This window comes from Sphaeramia orbicularis, chromosome 17, assembly GCF_902148855.1.
Source record: "Sphaeramia orbicularis chromosome 17, fSphaOr1.1, whole genome shotgun sequence".
In the NCBI taxonomy this organism is placed as follows: domain Eukaryota; kingdom Metazoa; phylum Chordata; class Actinopteri; order Kurtiformes; family Apogonidae; genus Sphaeramia; species Sphaeramia orbicularis.
The window spans coordinates 34,278,811-34,300,845 of record NC_043973.1 but is presented as its reverse complement, the minus strand read 5'-3'; the positions used below and the strand labels follow the sequence as shown (position 1 = coordinate 34,300,845).

At 35.1% G+C, this 22,035-nt stretch overlaps 2 protein-coding genes across 2 annotated transcripts; both read right to left on the bottom strand.

The window, feature by feature from the left end:
- Positions 1-268: 268 nt before the first annotated feature.
- LOC115437387 (apolipophorins-like) lies at positions 269-7,059 on the bottom strand. The gene is made up of 6 exons (XM_030160615.1): positions 6,869-7,059; positions 6,437-6,461; positions 5,190-5,375; positions 3,173-3,325; positions 1,862-2,006; positions 269-324 (listed from the first exon to the last, which is right to left on the bottom strand). Exons 1-6 carry the CDS (start codon positions 7,057-7,059, stop codon positions 269-271), a joined length of 756 nt encoding a protein of 251 aa, XP_030016475.1.
- A 3,700-nt stretch (positions 7,060-10,759) lies between these two features.
- Positions 10,760-20,577, bottom strand: LOC115437386 (vitellogenin-like). The gene is made up of 8 exons (XM_030160614.1): positions 20,456-20,577; positions 20,213-20,263; positions 19,873-20,039; positions 19,705-19,775; positions 19,325-19,490; positions 17,460-17,597; positions 15,696-15,871; positions 10,760-10,805 (listed from the first exon to the last, which is right to left on the bottom strand). The coding sequence occupies exons 1-8, from the start codon at positions 20,517-20,519 to the stop codon at positions 10,760-10,762; spliced, it is 879 nt and encodes a 292-aa protein (XP_030016474.1). The 5' UTR covers positions 20,520-20,577.
- Positions 20,578-22,035: the final 1,458 nt, after the last annotated feature.

Genomic DNA, 22,035 nt, shown 5'->3' with positions numbered 1-22,035 from the left:
CAGCCATGCTTCAGAGTTTGTGACTTAAGTATCTTTCCAAAAAGGATGATTGTTGGTTCATACCACAAGTCAAACTCAAGAGTTAGTCGAGTCTATCACTTTTCACTGATTTAAAAATGATAAATAATTAATGTAGGTGCAAAGCATAAATATAAAAGCTATTGTTACCTGATGTGACAGTGTGATCTGAATAAGACGAGTATTTTAAAAACTCTGTCAAAATCTCTGCTGATGATATCGTCCGGCAGAGACTGGATCAGCGTCTGCTTCATGGGTCTTCACTCCTCAGGACGTTGGTCAGGTGACTCCACACGTATGAGCCCACTACACAACAAAAAGCACATGAGATCAAACAAAACATGCCTGAAAAATATCTGTACCATTTCGTACAACTCATGACATCTGTAAGGTGCGAAACTATTAGTTATTCAAAATCAGTAATTAAAAAAAAAAAAAAAATCTATTCACTTGTATTTAAGGTGATTCAGTAGATGATGAATCAAAAACACACGAAGTAGAATCATGTTAACGCCTTGTGAAAAACTGATTAATAGATCAAAACTTTATTATATAGTATATTTCACTGCACAGTATGTTACAGGTACAAGATCTGTATGGAGAACGTAAATCTGACATTAGAAAACACAGTCAAGATCAATACAAATACAAATACACTGTTACCCATAAAGTCGGAATAATCTTTTTTCAGACAAATTTTACATTTTATTCTTATTTCTACATATCAATAATGACCTTTGACTTGGTGTAATGATTACATATTGAGTCCTAGTTACACTTTATCTATGAATCATTATATGAGAAGGGGTAAAAATATTTTATTCCAGCTATATGGGCAAAAAACTACTCAACATGAGGCAAAAATGATGAGGATGACAAAATAATTAAGGCAACCATTAAAAAAAAACAATAATTAAGACCAACTGTATATGAATAAATGTAAGACGATAGTATGGCGTATGAACGGACAGATACTGGAAATCTTTCCTGCCACATTCCATTTCTCTTTACAAAAACTCACCTCTGATGTTTAAACCCTGTCATAAACCTATTTCCATTAATCCAATCCAATCCAACTTTATTTATAAAGCACTTTAAACAACCGCAGTGGACCAAAGTGCTGTACAGAAGAATAAATAAAACCAAAATAAAAGAATAAAATACAAGTATAGATTAAAAGACATAGAACTGTAGAAAAAAAAAAAGAAAAGCACTTTACTGTTATTTATGCACCTCCGGCCTACTGGAAAATTACATTTTACTTGCACATTACAGTTTATTATTGCACCTTACTGTTTAAATTATCCAGATTTCTTATCCAGTTCAGTTAATACTAATTCTCATTCATTATGTATAGTGTGTTCATACTTGTGTTGTATTTTTTTTGTGTGTGTATTCTGTTTTTTACAGTGTCAAAAGCTGTAATTTCCCAGATTGGGATCAAAAAATCAATAATCTATTATATCTATCTATCTATCTATCTATCTATCTATCTATCTATATCAACAAAAAACAACAAAAGTAGTAAAAATAAAGTAAAAAAAAAAATTAAATATAGGTAATCTATAATCTAATAATAATAATAATAATAATAATAATAATAATAATAATAATAATAATAATAATAATAATAATAAAATAATCTATACTACTGACAGAAACGGCCAAACTGCTAAATCCACTTGTGTCCCAGAACAACACAGATGAAATGTTCTACAAAAGCAGATACATAATATGATAACAGGAATGTTACCTAAATGTCTGCTAGTTATACAAGCATTTTTAACATACTTTTACTGGGAGTCATCAGTGTGCTGATATGGTGTATGAACAAAGCCCAGACCTTGGCTGGAGGTCTCGTTCCTCAGGGTCTCCTTCACCGTTCGGAACAGGTCCTGGTCTGGGCAGCGCATGATTTGCTGGTATGCAGCCGTTCTGACCTCCGGATCCTCCTGGGACGAGCGGTACAGCTGCAACAGCACAGACCTCTGAAGAAAGGAAACGGCTGTCAGTCAGCCCATCACTTCCACCGCAGCTCATCATGAATTCATTAACACAACATTTGGATATTTTTTTTCAAAGAGAAGACAGGAAGCAGCTTGACGTACTCATGAGCTTTCTTTAAGTGATAAAATATTTTGACAAGACAGTGGCTGTTTTGGGCAAATCCTCTATTTTGCACCTGGGAACATGTTTTTCCAACATTTCAGTCCCTTGCGGTTTTAGATCAGATCCACCACATTAACCCATAAAGACCCAAACATCCACCACCAAGCCAAACATCTACTGATGGAAACTGTTTAATACCTGTTGATCCACTAATCCTATCAATACATGTAAATAACTGGTGTAAAATGCAGTTTGTCATCTTTTCATGGTCATCAGATATGACCCATTTGGACGTTCAGAGGCTCCGTAGTTACCGTGGAAACACCGTCATCTTCTACAACATTGATTCCCCAGTCAAACCCATGGAGCTGGATCAATGACAGTGGATGGACACACTGGGTTTATGTTCAGTTAATGATATATTTTACAGTAAAAGTCACTTTTTCTTCAGTTTTCTCTGTTTCTGATATAATAACCTTTGAATTTACTCTGAGCTTTACTGAACATCTGCATAATCAGTGAATTAAGTATAGGAAAAAAAAGATTTACACTGAAAAATGCAAGTTACAGAGGATAATGTTATAATAAATGGTGATAAATCACTTAAGAAAGGTTAAATAGAGAGGAAAATGTATTTGGTAACTGACACAAAAGTAGCTCATATTGGACTTTATGGGTTAAAATACACTAAAACAAACATAAATTAAACATCACATTATAATTACATGCCTTAAACCAGAGGTGTCAAACTCATTTTAGGTCAGGGGCCACATATAGTCCAATGAGCTGAAGTGAGTTAAACCAGTAAAATAATCTTTTTGAATAGTCAAATATTTAATCTGCAGATTAGCAGGAATCAAATTAGTTTAATATTAAGACTATGGAGGACATTCTGAAAATAAATTCACCTTTGGATCCTGTATAAATCTTGTGTCATCCAGTCAAGTCCAACAGAAAAATGTATGATTAACAGACACTTGGGTAAATGCTCTAATGCTGTCTGTTCTATCATCAGTTCAGTTTAATGGTGTCAATGTGAACTCACGTTATCTGAGCAGGGAATCCGTCTGAAGGCTTGAACGGCAGCCAGTCTCAGCTCCAGTGCCGCCGACGGGCTGACAGCACAGCGGGTTAACAGAGGGATGAAGGCCCCAGCCCACAGACCAGCGTTTCCCACTGATTTCAGAGCATACAGAAGCTGGCAGGCAAGAAAGTAAAAGCATATTTACAGCCCATGAAACTGTCTTTAAGGCTTTATCGAGCAAGTGACTATTTTTGGTCATTTCCACATGCATTACAAGACAGTGAAACCAACAGTTCCAGTGAGGACAGTGAGTCAACATTCTCAGATCCAATGTGGTCTCCAGGGTCTGTCTGGTCCAATGTGGTCTCCAGGGTCTGTCAGGTCCACCTGTGCTTTGTTCGGTACCATGCAGTACTGGTACTAATGTAATGACTGATGTTCAAAGGGGTCATGTGGATGTGGACAGGGATCTGGACCAGCACTTATGCTGGTCTAATGTTCTAAAAGCGATGTTCATTTCACCTTACATGTGTTTTTCTTGTATTTTTTATATATACTTTTTGGATTTTTTTGTTTGCCAGTTATGTGTAAGGAACTAAATATGGTAACTTCAATAACTTACATTTTCTACATGACAATAAAAATATTTGAAAAATTTCACAAAAGTAACAAGTGATGCCAGGTACAGGTCAGCATTTCAATTATCTCTATATATGTGCCAAGTAAATTGAAACAAAATGTTTTTATAGACATGAAATTTCACCCATTACATGAAAATGGGAGAAGAAAAAAGATTTTACAATTCATTAAAAATTTGAACTTTGACCTAATTTTTCCAAAATGTAACGACATCTATTCTGGGTCATTGGCAATCTATAAACCCAATTTGGTATGAATTCAACCAATAGTTTTGCTGCTACAGACAATTGAAATTTTGCCCATTATAAGTAAATGGGGAAAAAAAAAAGATTTTTAAAAAATTCATAAAAATGTGAACTTTTACCTACTGTTCCCAAAATGTAATGACATCTATTCTGGGTAACTGGCAATCTATAAACCCAATTTGGTATGAATTCAACCAATAGGATTGCTGCTAAAGTGTTAAACAAAAGCAAACAAAGAAACAAACCAAACCAAAAACAATACCCTTGCCTCCCGTTAAGGGGCGGGGTAATATGTCCTCCAATAACACACTAAGACTGAAATTTTGAGTTTCAGAGTATTCCTACAAGTGCCCTATAAAAGGTTAAATTCATACAGTTTATATCAGGAGTGTCAAACATGCGGCCCGGGGGCCAAAACCGGCCCGCCAAAGGGTCCAGTCCAGCCCCTAGATGAATTAGTGAAATACAAAAAATACACTGAAGATATGAACAATCAAGGATGTCAAAATAAATTTAGTTCAATTCCATCTAAAGTGGGTCAGAGCAGTAAAATACTATCATAATAACTATAAATAATGAAAACCACAAATTTTCTCTTTGTTTTAGTGTAAAAAAATTAAAATTACACAAAAATATTAACATTTACAGACTAGCCTTTTACAAAAAATGTGAAAAACCTGAACAAATATGAACAACCTGAACAGTCTTAAGAGAATTAAGAGTAATTTTACCAATATTCTGTCTGTTATTAAATGTTTTGTGTATTTGTAGATCCACTGTGATCTGTACGTTGTAATGAACATGTGAAAATGAGAAGCTGAGGCCAAATAATGGCATAAATTGTTAAAATTGCACTTTTTTTCTTAATAAATTTCATTTTGGTCATGATTGTTCATGTTTTCCCACATTTTTTTAAAGGATAGTTTGTAGATGTAAAAAATTTTGATAATATAATCTTACTTTTTTCCACTCTAAAACATAGAAAATAGACATACAGATTTTGGAATTGATATTATTTATGTATTATCATGTTATTATTTTAATGATGTGGTCCACTGCAGGTCATATTGGGCTGTATGTGGAACTGAACTAACATGAGTTTGACAGCCCTGGTTTATATAATTCCATTAAATCACCATTGTCAGTGTGTGTACCTCTTTGACTTGCGTGGGCTCTTGTTCTTCACAGCCGTCCTTCAGGGTTTCCTCCAGACTCTGTATGAAGGTTTGTACCTGTGGAAGTTCACTGCAGGAGGTTTGGGATCTGTGACACAGCTGATAGACCAGTGATGATCCGGTTAATAAGGCTCTGGACCGCACCTTTGGGACCTCCAATAAAGCCTGAACACAAACACCACACATGACTGTCAGACTGATACTCTGCACTTCACTGCTTTATTAACGCCAGCATTCATTTGACTAATATAGCACAGAAAGGCTTCTGCAAGTTCCAACAAGTTCAGCTGAAGACTTTTAAGACCATCATTATTATCATTTCATCACACTGGGCCAAACTTTGATGATGCATCCAAAGTGAAAACAGAACAACCATGTGTGACAGCAGACGATCACTGCTGGATTTAACTCTTCATCTACTTAAGTTCTTAATTTGACCGTTGTTTTGCTCAAATGCCTCTAATTAGACACTGGATCCAGTCTTTTTTTTTCACATCCTCTCAAATTGCTTTCAAGGTATTAAATTCAGACAGTTTGGTTTTAGACCTCTGAAAGAACTGTAGAAACCACAGTATTTTATAAAAGAGAACTGGGGCTTTAGTGAAGATTTAAAAAAAATAATAAGATGCTTCAAAAATAAAGTCAATATATTTGAGTTAAAAGTCAATGCTATAATAATGAAGTCTTAGTTCTATGAGTTAAAAGTTGCATTTTTATGAGAACAAAAATACAAGTTACATTGAAGATTGGAAAATATATAAAGAACATAATTGTAATATTGGGAGAAAAGGGTAATATTTCGTTTCATATTTTCTGTGATGTTTTTCAAGTGCTTTTTGTATGATTGATATATGATTATTTTGCTGATTTCACGATGCTACTTTTCTGTTTTATAGTTCTGTGAATGTTGTACATTCTTTTGTTTTAATTTATGTAAAGAGTCTTTATGTATCTTGAAAGTATCTTTAAGCACTAAACTAAAAAGTACAAGAATTATTTTAATGTTACAAGAAAAACAGTCCTAATATTTCAAGAAAAAAGGCACAATATTACAAGAATAAGGTTGTATTTTTTTTTCTTTTGTTACAAAAACTCAAACTATTTTGAGAATAAACTCAATGGCAATTAAGTCATAATTGTATAAGTAAAAATTGAAAAGAATGATATTTGAGAATAAGGTTGTAACATTTGAGAAAAAGGTCAAACTATTATGAGAGTAAACTCACAGTACTTTGGTTACAGATTGAACTCCTGGGTTCAACAGATAATTTTGACATAACTTTTTCATTTCCCCGTGATCCTAGTGAGAATAAAGTGGGTTCAGATGATGAATGAATGAATTAACTTTTTTATTTTAAACTTTCTTATAAAAACTACCTACTGCTGTCAAAGACTTTATTCTTGTAACATAAACTTTTTCTGGAAAAATTATGATGTAATTCCCAGAATATCCTTTTTTATCTTTGTTCATAGTATTTATAAACTTCTTCTACGACTCATAAAAATGTAAACCACAAAAATCCCATTCTCCTCCACTGAACCAGCACAAGTTAAGAACAAGGCCAGTTCATTCAATAATGTCGACGCCGCTGCTCTGAAGCATCGATCTGCCTTAATTTTTTGTACAGATTCAAGTCACAGCACGGTAAAGTTCCTACATTGACCGAGGCGAGGATTGCGGTGATGGATGAGGCATCAGGGCAATGGTGGTGAGGACAGACTGAGCGTGCTCGTCCTCCAGCTCTTCGTTCCTCATGAGGTCGGTCAGCAGCAGGATGCAGTTTTCAGATCCACAGGCTGGTAAAGCGTCCAGTAACGGCTGCCTGTGCAAATCAATCAGCACAAACATGCTCAATATCTAAAAATGTGACATATTAGGGGTATTACAATGCTATGAATGATGCAATGAGGAATGTTAAGCTCCGAACTGTGGGTAATATGTAAGCTGTAATTGTATTTGTCATCACACTGTGATTTATATCATGTGAATTGTTTAATCTGTATCATTTATTTCACTACGTTATAAATCACACACTTTATACCATTATACCAGCGGTTTTCTGAATTAATTGTGGCTCAATTCCATTTATTTGTGGCTTGAAGTCATGCAGTGAAGACACAACAAAAGGGACTATCTGGTATTTATTATTATACAATTATATAAATCATATTGATGGTGCTGTTATTGTAAATTACACCAGTGTCAGAGTCTCATTTTACTCTTGATTCTGAGGCAGATGTTCAAGGTTCAAGGTTCAAAGTTCATTTACTGTCATTCATTCAATGTTGCACGTGAAGAACAAAATATGTACTCAGGTCCCAGTAATAAGATAAGAACAGGATTAACCCTTTCCATATGAATCAGACTCAGGCAAGAAATTAATATCAAAACTGTATAAAGAAGTGGAAAGTGTAAAAGGAAACAACACAGCATATATAAACAAAAAGTGGGAAAAAGAGGTGGGAAGAATGTTAACGGAGGAGGAATGGGACTATATCAATGAGCAACAATGGAAAACATGCTCCCTATCATGGAGGGAATATGGCTGGCAGAATATTATGAGATATTTTATTACACCAGTGCAGAAATCTCAGGATACAAGATGCTGGAGACTATGTAGTGAAAGTAAAGCCACTCATTTTCATATTTTTGGGACTGCCCTCATATTGTGCCTTTTTGGCAGGATTTGAAGAAAAGCATGGAAAAAATTTTCAAAGTCCAATTTCCATTCACATTTGAAACTATAGACTTGGGAAAAGAGAACCAGGGGAGAACACATTCACAGGATAAATATCTATTCAGAATATTGTCAGTGGCAGGTAAAAAAGTCATCACTAGGAAGTGGCTACAAAAGGATGCACCAAAAATGGAGGACTGGATAGAGGTTATAGATGACATCTATAGGATGGAGAAGTGGACTTTCTCTGTCAGACTGGATTCAGACAAATTCAACAATTATTGGAAAAACTGGGTTGATTTTATAACACTATTAAGAGTGGATTTTACTGGATGGATCAAGTAAACCCTTGGTTCGTGCTACACTTTAAATGTTCAATGTTCATTTTAAACAGCGGAAAAGAATGGAATGTGAAATATACTTATTATTTCCCTTTGACTATATTTTTGGTTGCTTTGTATATTTTTACTATTACTGCTCCCCTGTTTGAGTATATTTTTGTGTTCTGTTTTGTTTTGTTTTTTTTTTCTTTATATACACAGAAGTCATGTACACAATGTAAAATGCTAAAATAATGCTGACTGAAAAATAATAATAAAAGGATAACTACAAAAAAAAGAATAGGATTAACCCTTTAAACCCTAAGCCTAAAATGGTTCGTCCGGACTTTTTTTTTTCTTATTTTGACTATGACAAGGTTAGAAAATATGCAGTGAGTGAGTCTTTTAGCCCATTTTCACTTAGAACTTTCAAAATCTAGCAGTCATTTCCAATTTAGTGCATGTTATAATACTCTTAAACACCCTCTAGTACAGGTGTTAGTGAAATTACTGTAATGAAACAATAACGCCTATAAAGTGCAATGTCTCATGTTTCAGAAACTGTTGGAATTTTTCCAGTTGCACAAACAGTGAAAGAGTTACAGCCATCCAAAATGCATATGTGCAGGGTGTGTCAGCAGTGACACGTCAGGTATTAAAGGGCTCATATTTATCTAAACCCACTTTTAGTCTGTGGTTCATTTATTTGTGTATTTGGACCCTAACAGTTCTAAAAGTTAGAATTTGAACCCTCCAGGTGCTGCAAAGCTATCTTTATATTCATTCCAGCAAAAATCGAGTGGATTTCTACAACCCGTTTTAATTCCAGCTTAATTTCTTACATTTTATAACTAGTGACATCACAACATTTGCACATATAAGGTCCAGAGTTCTGACAAATATTTCTCCAGCTCGACAAAACTGTTTATCAGCAGCAGTGGTTGTAGTAAAAACTGAAAATATGTCCAAACTTGGAGCTGATTATTTAAAATGTTCAGTTATTGGTTGTATTAACGAATGCAAGTGGCTGAACGGGACAGAACAGGACAGTCAACAACCTGGAGGGGGCGGAGCCTGAAGTGTCTCATTTGAATTTAAAGGGCCAGCGCTCAAAGCGACCTTTCTGGTGTCATTAGTCAGAAATAGGGTTGAAGATGGACCTGTGGAGTTGAATGAATGAAGAATTCAGACCCAAGTAGAGCATTTACAGTTTATGGAGACCACAGGGAAATGTTTGAAAATGCATAATTCCATTTAAAAAGCAAAATATCACTCCTTTAACCAAGTATGTGTCGTTTCCTACTACACTTCCATCAGACAAGTTACACAAATACAGTCCATCACAGCACATTGGAATCTCAACCTCCCAGTATTTTAATTGAATGTGCAATAACCTGCTAACTACATCCAGGTATTTTTAATTCTAATTCAAATGTGCAATAACTTGTTACCTCTCAGTACTCTTATTATTATTATTATTATTATTAGTATTATTATTATTATTATTACTCTTTTTTTGTCATAATAGTCTATTTTACAAATATGTATTTGTGCTTGTATGTGCAATAACTGGTTTTTTTTTACATGTTTTAGCTGTGTTTATGTTTTGCATGTCTTTTTTGTCATATCTTTACCTTTTTTCTAACTCCTTTTCTGACTCAGGGAAACGCACAAGAATTCTGATGTACCTATACTTACTATGTATCTGTGCAAATGTCAAAATAAAGTCTATTCTGTTCATACTCCATTATTTGTTGTAGCACTCCACACACCATCTCCCAAAACACAGTTATTTTATCACATTTCCAAAAGACATGTGTGTGATCTACATCAAATTCTCCACATTCCCTCCAAAACTTCTGCTGTCTGACTTCAACCTTTGTCTATGTTCTCCCAAAATATATGAAACATCAAACAGCAGTGATGGATAAGCATAAGTTGAAAAACAAAGAGATTGTCATGTAGTGCAGAAAAATAGGATGTCATTTTTGTGTTTAATAGCAGTAGAAGTAAAACTCCGATCCCTTATGCAACACAAGTACTATTAGCACACTCTGCTTTAAAATGCATAATTCCATTTAAAAAAGCAAAATATCAGTCCTTTAAAGAGTTAAAAAAAAAAACACATAAAAAACACATACATAAGCAAAACACACCATTTAAAAGACATTCCCTAGCAGATGTTGTAAAACACTGAGTTGACGCTCTCCTGCTTTTTCCTGTTGTGTCATCTGTGTCAGAGGGTCGTTCCTGATCTGATCTACTCTCACACAGACTGTCCTTTGTTTACTTGGTGAATTGGCCAGAGGCTGTGTATTTTTCCTATTATACTATTAACCAAGAGCCCTTTCAGCTTAAATCCAATTTAGTGAGAGCTGAGCACAAGCTCTTTCATTAACTGTAATGCAAATTATATCAGTATGTTAAGCTAATTTTTGACAGATTCGGACATGGATATGTATAAATCACAGCTGCAGGAATGAAAACACTGACCAGTCATTGCGGCATTTGAATGATGATTCTTGCCAGAGTGTCTTCAGCTGAGAGAACGTCAGATCTCGGAGCAGGAACACCAGTTGAAGGAACTCTTGTGATATCTAAGAGCAGATGAAACACAGAACATAAAACACATCGGCTAAAATTTCCTTAGGGGGTCAAATGAGTGTCCTTTTTGTCAAAAATAAACAGTTGTCCTAAAGTCATAGAAGTGTGTGTAAATAATGCTAATCCATTTGTGCACAGACTACTGATAGTCTTTGACAGTGGAAGCTCTATTTTCATAAATATTGGATTTGGAATAGCATGTGTGTGAAAACTTTTGCTGGTGGACGGACGTGACAGTGGACGGACGTGACATTACCCATGACGATCTGGTCAGTACCAGTGCTTTATTAGGAATAAACTTATAGACTTACAATTGATAATTCTGCTCTTCTTCATAAATGTTAGCATTGTGGATCTAAAACAATCCCAGCTGACACAAAAACACTAAATGTGTCAGTGGACGGATGTGACATGGTTGTTGTGGATCCCATCATACTGATGCTCTGCAGCCATGTCACCGTTTACACTAATGATCCCTGTGCAAAAATTAGGATCACAATTATTTATTGGATAGTTTATCATCAGACTAAAGAGGAAAGAACAATATAGAATTGTTCTTTCTGTATAAAAATGCTTCTTATTGTAAAACAGCTGATTTAAACAGTGCTGTGTGCCATTCTTCATGTATGTATTGGTGGAACATAAGCAGGATGGATCAGCACCATACTCCAGACTGAACCTGTACAAATAAAACATGTGATATGTAGGAGAGAATCTGAGAGGAAAAACTGGGGAATCTAAAAGAATAGAAGATTTGTTTTTCAGCTCAATTCAGTTCAAATAGAACTTGTCCATTTGTGACATGAAAATATAGCATTAATTGTGCTGAAATTGTTCATTTTTGAGCTAAAAAAAAAGTTCATATGAGCATCAACATGTTGAACAGAACTGAAATCCTGTCCATTTGCAGAACTGTCATTCACCAACACAAAGTTCCTTTGGATTCACTGAGATTGATTTAATATGAACAAAGACACAAAGAAGACCTCTGAGCACATTTTAGCCGACGTGCAGATTACTCTCTGGTCTTTTAAAAGTGTTCATGCTCGATTGACTCCGCTGGACTGTGAATATACATTTCATCCCGTCCATCATCTGTTGCCAGCATAGTAATTATATCACTGCGTAGGTCGACGTTTGGAGCTAACACCCCTTTTAAAGCTTTCCCATGTAAACAGACTACGATAAAGTGTGCCAGAATGAGTTTGACTGACCTCCTGTGTAAAGGAAGACATAAAACCATTGGCTGGTTCACAGCAGCGCCCCAGGGGAAGCCAAAGCACAACATGCAAACACAAACAAGCCAACAGTGGTCTGGCAGGGGGATAGGCTACTTCAAACTGATTCACATTCACTGAGGGCATTTCACTGGAAGCCTGACACACATAAGGAGAGTTCCTATGAAATAAATACAGTTAAGTGTGGGGAGGAACCTGCTGCTGGTCCATGAGGCTGCATAACATCCTGATAGTGTGACTGGCTTGCTGAGGTGTCGACGCTTTGTTTCTTCCTGCTCGAACAGATGCCTCTTCCTCAAACAGCAGGTCAGTGAATGCACCACGGCCTAAAGAATCTGTGGAAAAATCAGTGATGGGAGACGTATTCCAGTTAGCATACCCAACGTAAACTCCATTATAAGTAAAAGTACTGCACAGTTTGGTGCTTCTGACTGATATATTATATTAGGCATCATTGAATTAATAAACACCACAGCAACCACTCATGACCAAATAATCTACCAGTATAAAATGTTTATTAACTACTGACCCATGGGGCTGCACGATTAATCAATTTTAAATCAAAATTGGATTATTTAATTAAGACGATTTTTAAAAAGGGAAATCATCAAATCAATTTCATGTCTCTTGTGCCTACCATAGGTTCCTCCTCCTATCTGTGAGGGCGGTCTTTCACAGCAGCCCGTGTAATGACCTTAAATCTGTAATTGGCCTTGCAGTAGTGATACCAGTGTAAGCTGTGGTGCATGCATGGATCCCCTAATTCAAATATAACTGCATAGGGATCACTCATCTTACGTGGTCCACGCACAGATGACTGATACCTGTTACTGACTGACATTGGTATAACTTCTGTGGGCCCAACATGGAACTTTCAGGGATTCCGTGATACCATCTCAGATTTGAGGTAGGGAGCAGTGCCTTGCATTACAGGCTGTTCACAAAAACGACATGCCGACTTCTGTTGTCTTTTGTAGTTTTACCCAAAAATCGAAATCGAAAATTGAGTTTTTAGAGGAAAAAAATTGGGATTTTATTTTTGGCCAAAATCGTGCAGCCCTACTGACCCATTAATCCTATCAATCCATGTAAATAATTGGTGTAAAATGCAGTTTGTCATCTTTTCATGGTCATCAGATATGACCCATTTGGACGTTCAGAGGCTCCGTAGTTACCATGGAAACACCATCATCTTCTACAACACTGATTCTCCCGTAAAACCCATGGAGTTTAATAAATGACAGTGGACGGACATACTTGGTTTATGTTCAGTTAATGATACCTTTTACTGAAAAAGTCACTTTTTCTTCAGTATTCTCTGTTTATGATGTAATAACCCTCAACTTTAATCTGAACTTTTATGAGCATCTACATGATCAGTGATTTAAATATAGGAAAAAAATTATTTACACTGAAAAATGCAAGTTACAGAGGATAACATTATAATAAATGGTGATAAATCACTTAAGAAAGGTTAAATAGAGAGAAATATTTATTTGGAAACTGACACAAAAGTAGCACTGGGTCTTTGTGAGTTAAAATACTCTAAAACAACATATAAATTAATATCATATTATAATTATGCCTTAAACCAGAGGTGTCAAACTCATTTTAAGTCAGTACAATAAATTTGGGAAAACACATGATTTTGACTGAAAATTGCAAAATATGGAAGATTATTTTAAAATAGATGGTGACAAATTACTTAAGAAATGTTAAATATAGAGAAAAAATAAATAATAAATAATGATCATCAGACATGACCCATTTGGATGTTCAGAGGCTCCGTAGTTACCGTACCATCTTCTACAATATTAATTCACCAGTAAAACCCATGGAGTTGGATCAATGGCAGAGGATGGACACACTTGGTTCTATTGAATTAATGATACATTTTGTTAAAAAAGTCACAGTTTCATCATTTTTCTCTGTGTCTGATATTATGACAGTTAACTTTAATCTGATCTTTTATGAACATCTACATAATCAGTGAATTAAATATAGGAAAATACCTGATTTTTACTGAAGAAACGCAAAATACAGAGGATAATACTACCTGATTTTTACTGAAGAAACGCAAAATACAGAGGATAATACTATAATAAATGGTGACAAATTGCTTAAGAAAGGTTCAATAGAGAGAAAAATTCATTTGGGAACAACCACTGGGTCTTTATCAGTTAATATAGAAGCATCTGTATTGTCAGCGCAAGTTACTGTTGAATGGAGCTAGTCAGAATATTATATCCACTTTTACCGACAGGGAAACAAGACATATCCAGAGACTCATTTCAAGATTGAAGAGAATGACCAGAAGACAAACAAGTTTTGAAATATTTATCTAATATTAGTATTTCTTATTAAACCACATCGGAAATTAAAAGTGAAAACTCACTGTTTCATGCAGGTTTTAATAACTAAAAACCTGAAATATAAACTGACTACACACTGTATATGTTATAAGTAGGGATGTAACGATATGAAAATTTCATATCACGGTTATTATGACCAAAATTATCACGGTTATCATTAGTATTGTGGTATTGTTGAAATTGTGCTCAAAATGTTCAAAAACTACTTATACACACACTGAAATAATTTAACCAAATTGTATTAAAAATAAAAAAATAAATAAAATAACAGTCCCAATGTCCCTTCTGTGTCAGAAACATTCAAATATTAACCCTTAGTGGTCTGAGCCTATTTTGTCCGTTTTTCAGTCCTTGTGATTTTGCCTTTATATACTATATAAACAAATGTTTACTATACCCATGTTTGGGATCTGTTTTTTTCAGCACAACTTCATCTAAATCATCTGTCTATTATTTTTTCACTTTAACCTACTATAAAAACACAAAAGGACAGAAAACACAAAAAAAATATAAAATTCGATTTGAAAACTGTATATAATTTATTGCATAAATAACACACAGAAGCTTAACGAACCTTTTCAAAGACTTTAAAAGTGAATATATGGTTCCAAAGATTAGGTATAGAAAATTAAAATTGTAATAATTCAATCTATACTCAAATATTTGACATAAAAGCAGATCTTTACATAGACGTTTTCTCCCCTAAAAGTGCGGTAATCAACACAGTTATCATGATAATTAGAATTTAAACAGTAATACTAACCGGCTGCAATTTTACTGCAGTTTATCGTTATACCGGTAATCGTCACATCCCTAGTTATAAGATACCAAAAAGGAAAAAATGGTAGGAAAGTGGTTTAATTTTTATCGTTCTATTGCAGTTTAAGAGCTTTTATATTATTCATTGTGTCAAATCTTAATCAGTAAAGTAGCTAGAGGTGTCAAACCAATGTAAAGGAGTAATAATATATATTTATCTTAAAAGAGTAAGCAATTGGTCACTACACTTGTCCCTTATTCTTATTACTCTTGTGATTTGCCAAAATCTTCCATCAGAATATAGACTTCATAGAGTCTGAAAACACAGCCACAAAGAAGTGCATAAGTCTTGTTTCCTGTCAGGTTACTTATATTAAAATACATTATAGGTTATCATCGACGTCATGGCCAGTGAAACCAAACTGTGCCCACTGAGGCTTTAGATACAACACTCAAACCATGTGTTGGTTATTAATACAGTGGAAAACACTGAAGAGTTGGTAGTACTCCTGACCTGGTCCTGGTGGTGTCCACGGCTGAGCTCTGAGCAGGATCAGAGTAGACACGGTTTGGGTTTTTACTCGTCCGGCTGTTCTGGATGATTGCTATGGAAACGACTTCAGTGCAGTTGACTTCTTCCATCACAGTCGATCGATGGCGTTGAATACAGTGCAGCTCTGACTGCAATGACTTGAAAGAACAGAAGAAGAGGAAAACTCTTAAGTACAAGGCTGAGGTGCTTGTACTTTAATTCAGAATTTCTAAAGTGTTCAACTTTATACTAAACTAAATCCCTGAAGTGAATATTCTTATCAGGTGAAGTCACATCTCCATATAGTTAGATAGTTTCTGATGAGAGGATTCTTTAAGGCCTGGACAGTTATCATCCTTCTTACATTCAATAAAATCAAATAATAAACTAAGCAACATAAAATTGGACTTGCATGGAAAATGCCTTACCACAAACCTGAAAACAAGCTTTTCTGAGTTCATGAAAGGTTGACTTTGTAGATTTACAGAGTTATTATACTCACATACAGCGATGTTACAAACAAATAATGACCTAACAGAATATGATGCACTGCTAATTAAACTACGCTACAGTAAATAAAAGCTGATAAAACTAGCTCAACTTTAAACATCTGCAGTTCATATTGTATGTCTATATTCACTTCGTATCTATACACTGTGATTCAAAATTCAAATAAATGTATGTTAAAAAAAAAAAAATAATTAAAGCAAACATTAATACATTAGCAATATATATATAATCACATATGACTGTAAAACCCTGACAAGGACAAGGAAATTACACATACTTGGTTAAAGGAGTGATATTTTACTTTTTAAATGGAATTATGCATTTCAAACATTTCCCTGTGGTCTCCATAAACTGTAAATGTTCTGTTTGGGTCTGAATTCTTCATTCATTCAACTCCACAGGTCCATCTTCAACCCTGTTTCTGAGTAATGACACCAGAAAGGTGGTTTTGAGCACTGGCCCTTTAAATGCAAATGAGCCACTTTAGGCCCCACCCCCTCCAGGTTGTTGACTGTGCTTCTCTGTCCCGTTCAGCCACTTTGTGTTCATTAATACAACCAACAACTGAACATTTTAGGTAATCGGCTCCAAGTTTGGACATATTTTCAGTTTTTACTACAACCGCTGCTGCTGATAAACTATTATGTCGAACTCAGAGAAATGTTCGTCTGAAGTCTGGACCTGATATGTGCAAATGTTGTGACGTAACTAGTTATAAACATAACAAATTAAGCAGGAATTAAAATGGGTTGTAGAAATTCAGTCGATTTTTGCCGGAGTTGAGTTATATAACTTTGTGGCACCTGGAGGGTTCAAATTCAAACTTTTTGAACTGTTAGGGTCCAAATACACAAATAAATGAACCAAAGAATAATAAAAGTGGGTTTAGCAAAATATGAGCCCTTTAAGATACTTTTAGTGACTTGCAAAAAAGCTATTACAAGGAACTGGGGAAAGACAGAACCACCAACAAAGGACCAATGGATCACAATTATTGAAGGAATATATACAATGGAAAAAAAACTCACAAACCATGACTACAAGTTGTACAAATGGCCAAAAAATGGAATAAATGACTGATTATAGAATCTGGAATGGTGGAAGGACTGGATAATGTGAATGTAGTGTTGCTACCCAAGCATGATTTGAGTGTTTGTTGTTTTGGTGATTAGTGTTTATGAAATTTCAATAAAAACTTAAGTAAAGAAAAACAAAAAAGAAAAAGGTTGAACTCACTGTATCATCAGACATAGACACTGAATGAGGCCAGAAGTTTGCCAGTCTGCTCTGTTGGCACTGTTTTATATCCCTGATCTTCAGCAGCACAGGCCCTCGCCGCTCATACCTGCTGCTGCATGTCCCGTACACATCTGTCTGAGGAAAAGGCATTAAAGCAAAGTCAGATAATCTCACTGTCAATGTACCATATTATGGAAAGATGCCGATAATTGTGTTTATTGTTAGGACTGAAGATGGTACCAGACAGACAAGGAAACATAGTACACCAGTCATGACAGGGTGTTATTTTAGAGCCAGACACTCCCTGAATACATGTGATGGTGTTAAATATTCATAATACAATGGAAAATATCAATATTACCAAGTGTATTTTTCTCATTTCTAGTCCAAATATCTCATCACACTTAAAATCAGACAGAATCACCTAAAGAGAAACTTTTCAGTGAGATATAAGAACTTATTTTTAGGCAATAGATCTTGAAAATCTTATTTCAAGAAATCTTACCAAGATAATTTTCACTTGTACCATTGACAGATTTTTTTGTTTGAAGAAAAAAAAAAAAAATCTTGAATTAAGCAAAAAAAAAAAATCAGCCAATATTTGGAACAAGTGAAAATTCTTGGTAAGATTTCTTGAAATCAGATTTTCCAGATCTGTTGTCCAAAATCAGTTCTTATCTCACTGAAAAGTTACTCTTTAGGTGATTCTGTCTTATTTTAAGTGTGATGAGATAGTGGACTAGAAATAAGAAAAATACACTTGGTAAGATTTGGATTTTCTCCAGTGTACAAAATGAGTGACTGCAGTTAGCAAAGAATCAAAGTACTGTTACATTCTACATGGTGATTTAACAGCTTTGCCATTTTATTCAAGGGCATCACTAACTTCCTATAAACCTCAAAAACAACTCATACTCGAACTGTAGCTTATCCCTCTACACAACATGATGAAGATGCATGTTCAATTTAACACATTTGGGTTGTTTTTTTTCATTTTAACACATTTCATACTCTAAGAAAACAGAATTAAAAAACTGCCCTTTTGCTGACATTTTTAGTATGTTCAAATGTGAAAACCATAAATACATTTTATTTTCATTTATGTTTACTGGTTTACTCTCTAACTTGATGCTGTTGGAGATTAAATGTCAAAGAAAAACTGGATCTTTGCCTCTTTTACCAGACAGACGCCACTTTTGTGTTAACATATACAGTACTTATAAGCATGGTCTCTATAGCAAGTGTTTATATGAGCAATTGGGATCAGTCAGCTATTGCATACAATAATAAAATACACTGTTGCCCATAAAATTTTTGTTTTCGGTTACATTCCACTTTTTATTCCTGGAGGATTCTGTTGGGTTTCTGTAAATTGGCTTGAGAGTCTGGTTTGGACCAGCTCTATATGTAAAATGTCATGAGTTAGATTCAGATAGATATTTATTCATGCACTGAGAAAAAAAACATATTATGCATGAGCAGTTTACAACAGATGTACATGAAAGGGAACCCCAAAGAACCAAGAGTGCTTACAGATAGGGGACCCAAGATAACTTCTGTTATGATTTGGCACTATATTTTTTTAAAAAATTGATTGATTTACTGATTCATGCGCATCACCTTTGACCAGGTACAATGATTACATACTGAGAATAAATGACATTGTCACAATCCTTTCACAAAAAAGTTACAAATATTTTATTACAACTATGGGCAACAGTGTAATAGTAAGTAATAAAAATCATCATCTTCACCATCTAACAGAATATGATTCCAATTACACTGTAAAATATGCATAGAAATACACTTTGAAAGTAGCCTCCCCATCACTAATTACAGAAAACATGACCATAAACCCTCACCTCATTCTTTAATTCCAGTTTGGAGACCATGTCGGAGGTCTGGAGCATGCTCAGTAGGGCCCTTTTAATGTTAAGGGCCCACACCTGCTCCCCCTCCTGAGGACACAGGGCCGTGACCTTTCCCCCCTGGAGGGAGAACTTGAGGCGCGTTCTCTCCAGTGACTCCCTGGGAAACAAAAACACCAGATGAGCCCCCCGAGACCAGAGACCACAGACAAGTAAAGCATCTGAACAGAGGATCACATTCACAGAAAAACAGTTGCAGTGCTCTAAAACTATCATATGGAGAAAGATGGATAAAATTGCATGCATTTATGCAAAATAATTAAGCAAAAGAGTGTTAAATTGTGCATTTAGTCATTCACCCATTGGTATATTACCTTAAACTTTTTAGGCGCTGAACAGAGTGCTCCTTCTGAGGAGAAAGACGCTTTATCTGTGGATTCCTAATCTGTTGAACACACACGTACATGACAAAAAAAGAACATTACTAACATTTTACCAATACCTAATAGGGTCTTTTCCACACTACTTGTTTTAAATCTGACCTGCATCATTAGGTGACACTTGGAAACCACATCAATATCAACCACACAGTCCAAAGCCAGTCCATTCCTACCAGCATTAGAACCATGAAGGGTTGTGGTGACTGTTGTGCTGTACCTGTAAGTGTACCTCACCCCTCTCTGATACGACAAATCAGGGGTAGAAAAGCCTAAAGACATGAAGACATGCACGATTAAAATGTTTCAATTTAGGTAAAAGCTGTATCATAGGAAAATACTTGACCTACATGTAAAATAATCAGCGTCATTGATGTATATGACAATGAGAATGCACTGATTTTATATATGAATTATCACACTGAGGCAAAAACTTAAATCTCACCAGCACAACTTGAATCACAGAGATTTGGGTCCGCCTGAAAGCAATTACCTACTGCATAGAAACTCAGGTAAATATCTCAGACACACCAAACAAACAATAAGTCTGTTAAACTTCCCCACAGAAAACTGACAATTATGCCATTATAACACTGAGTTTGGTCACCTCTGTCACTTCTGCTTTGAATAAATATTGGAAAAGAAACAGCCTAAATTACTATAAAAGGACATAAAAAAGTAAACTCACCATGCAGCAGAAGAATAATTAGTGTAAACTGCAGACCATTATACGATAATAAGAATATAGCCATAGCAACCCACAGTCCCTGTGTGTCTGCCTGCCTCCGAGCGACTACATGTAAGCAGGATGAAAACCAAGCACTGTTCACAGCCACTGAATGACCACGCTTGTACGTGGGCTTCGACACTGACCCATACTACTCACAGCAACCAATCAGGAAATACCTTCAGGGCTGGAGCTACAAACATTCACTGGCCAATCACTTGTCCCAGCAAAGGGCCTCGATACACTGGGCGGATGTAAGATGTAGTCCACATATGGACAGAAATGTCCGTTTACGACAGTAATAAACAGAGTGTAGGATACAGTTTAGCTCTGCAGCATAATACACATTTTCAGACATGGTTATGGGAACATTTCCTGCAGGGATAGTTATGGTATAAACTACATAGATGGGCAGTGTTTTCATCTCATAGCCTCAGCACAAGTACAAGCCTGTATGCTTTTGCACTTTTTAAAGAGACCAGTAACTGAGTAAACTTACTTAGTACTGTCCTTTTTTCTTTCTACTTCTGCACCTCTGCATCTCTGAGTCAAATATTCTCACTCCACTACATAGATGTCCTCATATGCAAATGTAATATACCCCATATTAACCCTTTCATGCAGAGTGGTCACTACAGTGGACAGTTATTCAAAACTGTTGTATATTTATGGGTTTTGTTGTTTTAGTTCCATATCAGCCAACACAGCGGACACTTCTGCATCATCCCATACACTGACATTCAGACCATTACTGTAACTTTATGCTCTTAATAAACCTGATCTGCACTAACTTGACTGAGTGTAAATGAATTGCTAATTGTTATTAGACTGTAATTAACAGTTTTCTTAAACCAAAGTTCTTTTTTTTTTTATTATTATTATCTCCATGAAATGAGTAAGAACTAGTATTAGATTATGTTAAAAGGTGAGAAAACATCAGATTAGCTGCATTAAAAATACTTTTGTTTCATAGTTTTCACACAGTTTATCACTTTCTGATTATGGGTTTTAAATACATGTTTCTTTGCTTAGAAAATTAAACACATGGTGTCCAAATGAGTGGACATTTTAAGTAACTCTATGAAAACAGGTTAATTAAAAAAAAAAAAAAAGAATCAATCTCATTGTCTTTTTTCTTGCCTAAAGAGGAATAAAAACACTCAAGAAAAAATCTTGACTAAAGTTCTCATAATTCATGCATGAATGAAAGGGTTTAATTTCCATGTATGAAATATATCTACATTTGAAATTAAATATATAGAAGATGTGTAGAAGTACAGCATAGTATAAAACTGTAAGAACTTCACATGTACAATTTTTTTCCTATGGTACATTTGACAAACTATATCGTATACTGCACATAGCAATAATACTCCTGATTTAGGGGCATAATTGAAATTCAAGATTTACTTTGTGTCCCACAGTGAAGGGGAATTTGATTTGTCTTGGACTCCTATCAGAGCTGAGCCACACAATCTCAATTAAAAGGCACTTAAAATACATAAAATAATATAGCGAGATCATTTATCTAAAAAAACAGA

Coding starts and splice junctions, on each gene's coding strand:
- LOC115437387 (XM_030160615.1), bottom strand. CDS start 7,059: ATGTTTGTGCTGATTGATTTGCACAGGCAGCCGTTACTGGACGCTTTA. Junction 3,326..5,189: donor AGCCCACGCAAGTCAAAGAG/GTACACACACTG, acceptor CTTGCCTGCCAG/CTTCTGTATGCTCTGAAATC. Junction 325..1,861: donor GAACGAGACCTCCAGCCAAG/GTCTGGGCTTTG, acceptor TTTGTTGTGTAG/TGGGCTCATACGTGTGGAGT.
- LOC115437386 (XM_030160614.1), bottom strand. CDS start 20,519: ATGGCTATATTCTTATTATCGTATAATGGTCTGCAGTTTACACTAATT. Junction 19,776..19,872: donor AGTGTCACCTAATGATGCAG/GTCAGATTTAAA, acceptor TGTGTTCAACAG/ATTAGGAATCCACAGATAAA. Junction 17,598..19,324: donor AACTGGAATTAAAGAATGAG/GTGAGGGTTTAT, acceptor CCTTTTCCTCAG/ACAGATGTGTACGGGACATG.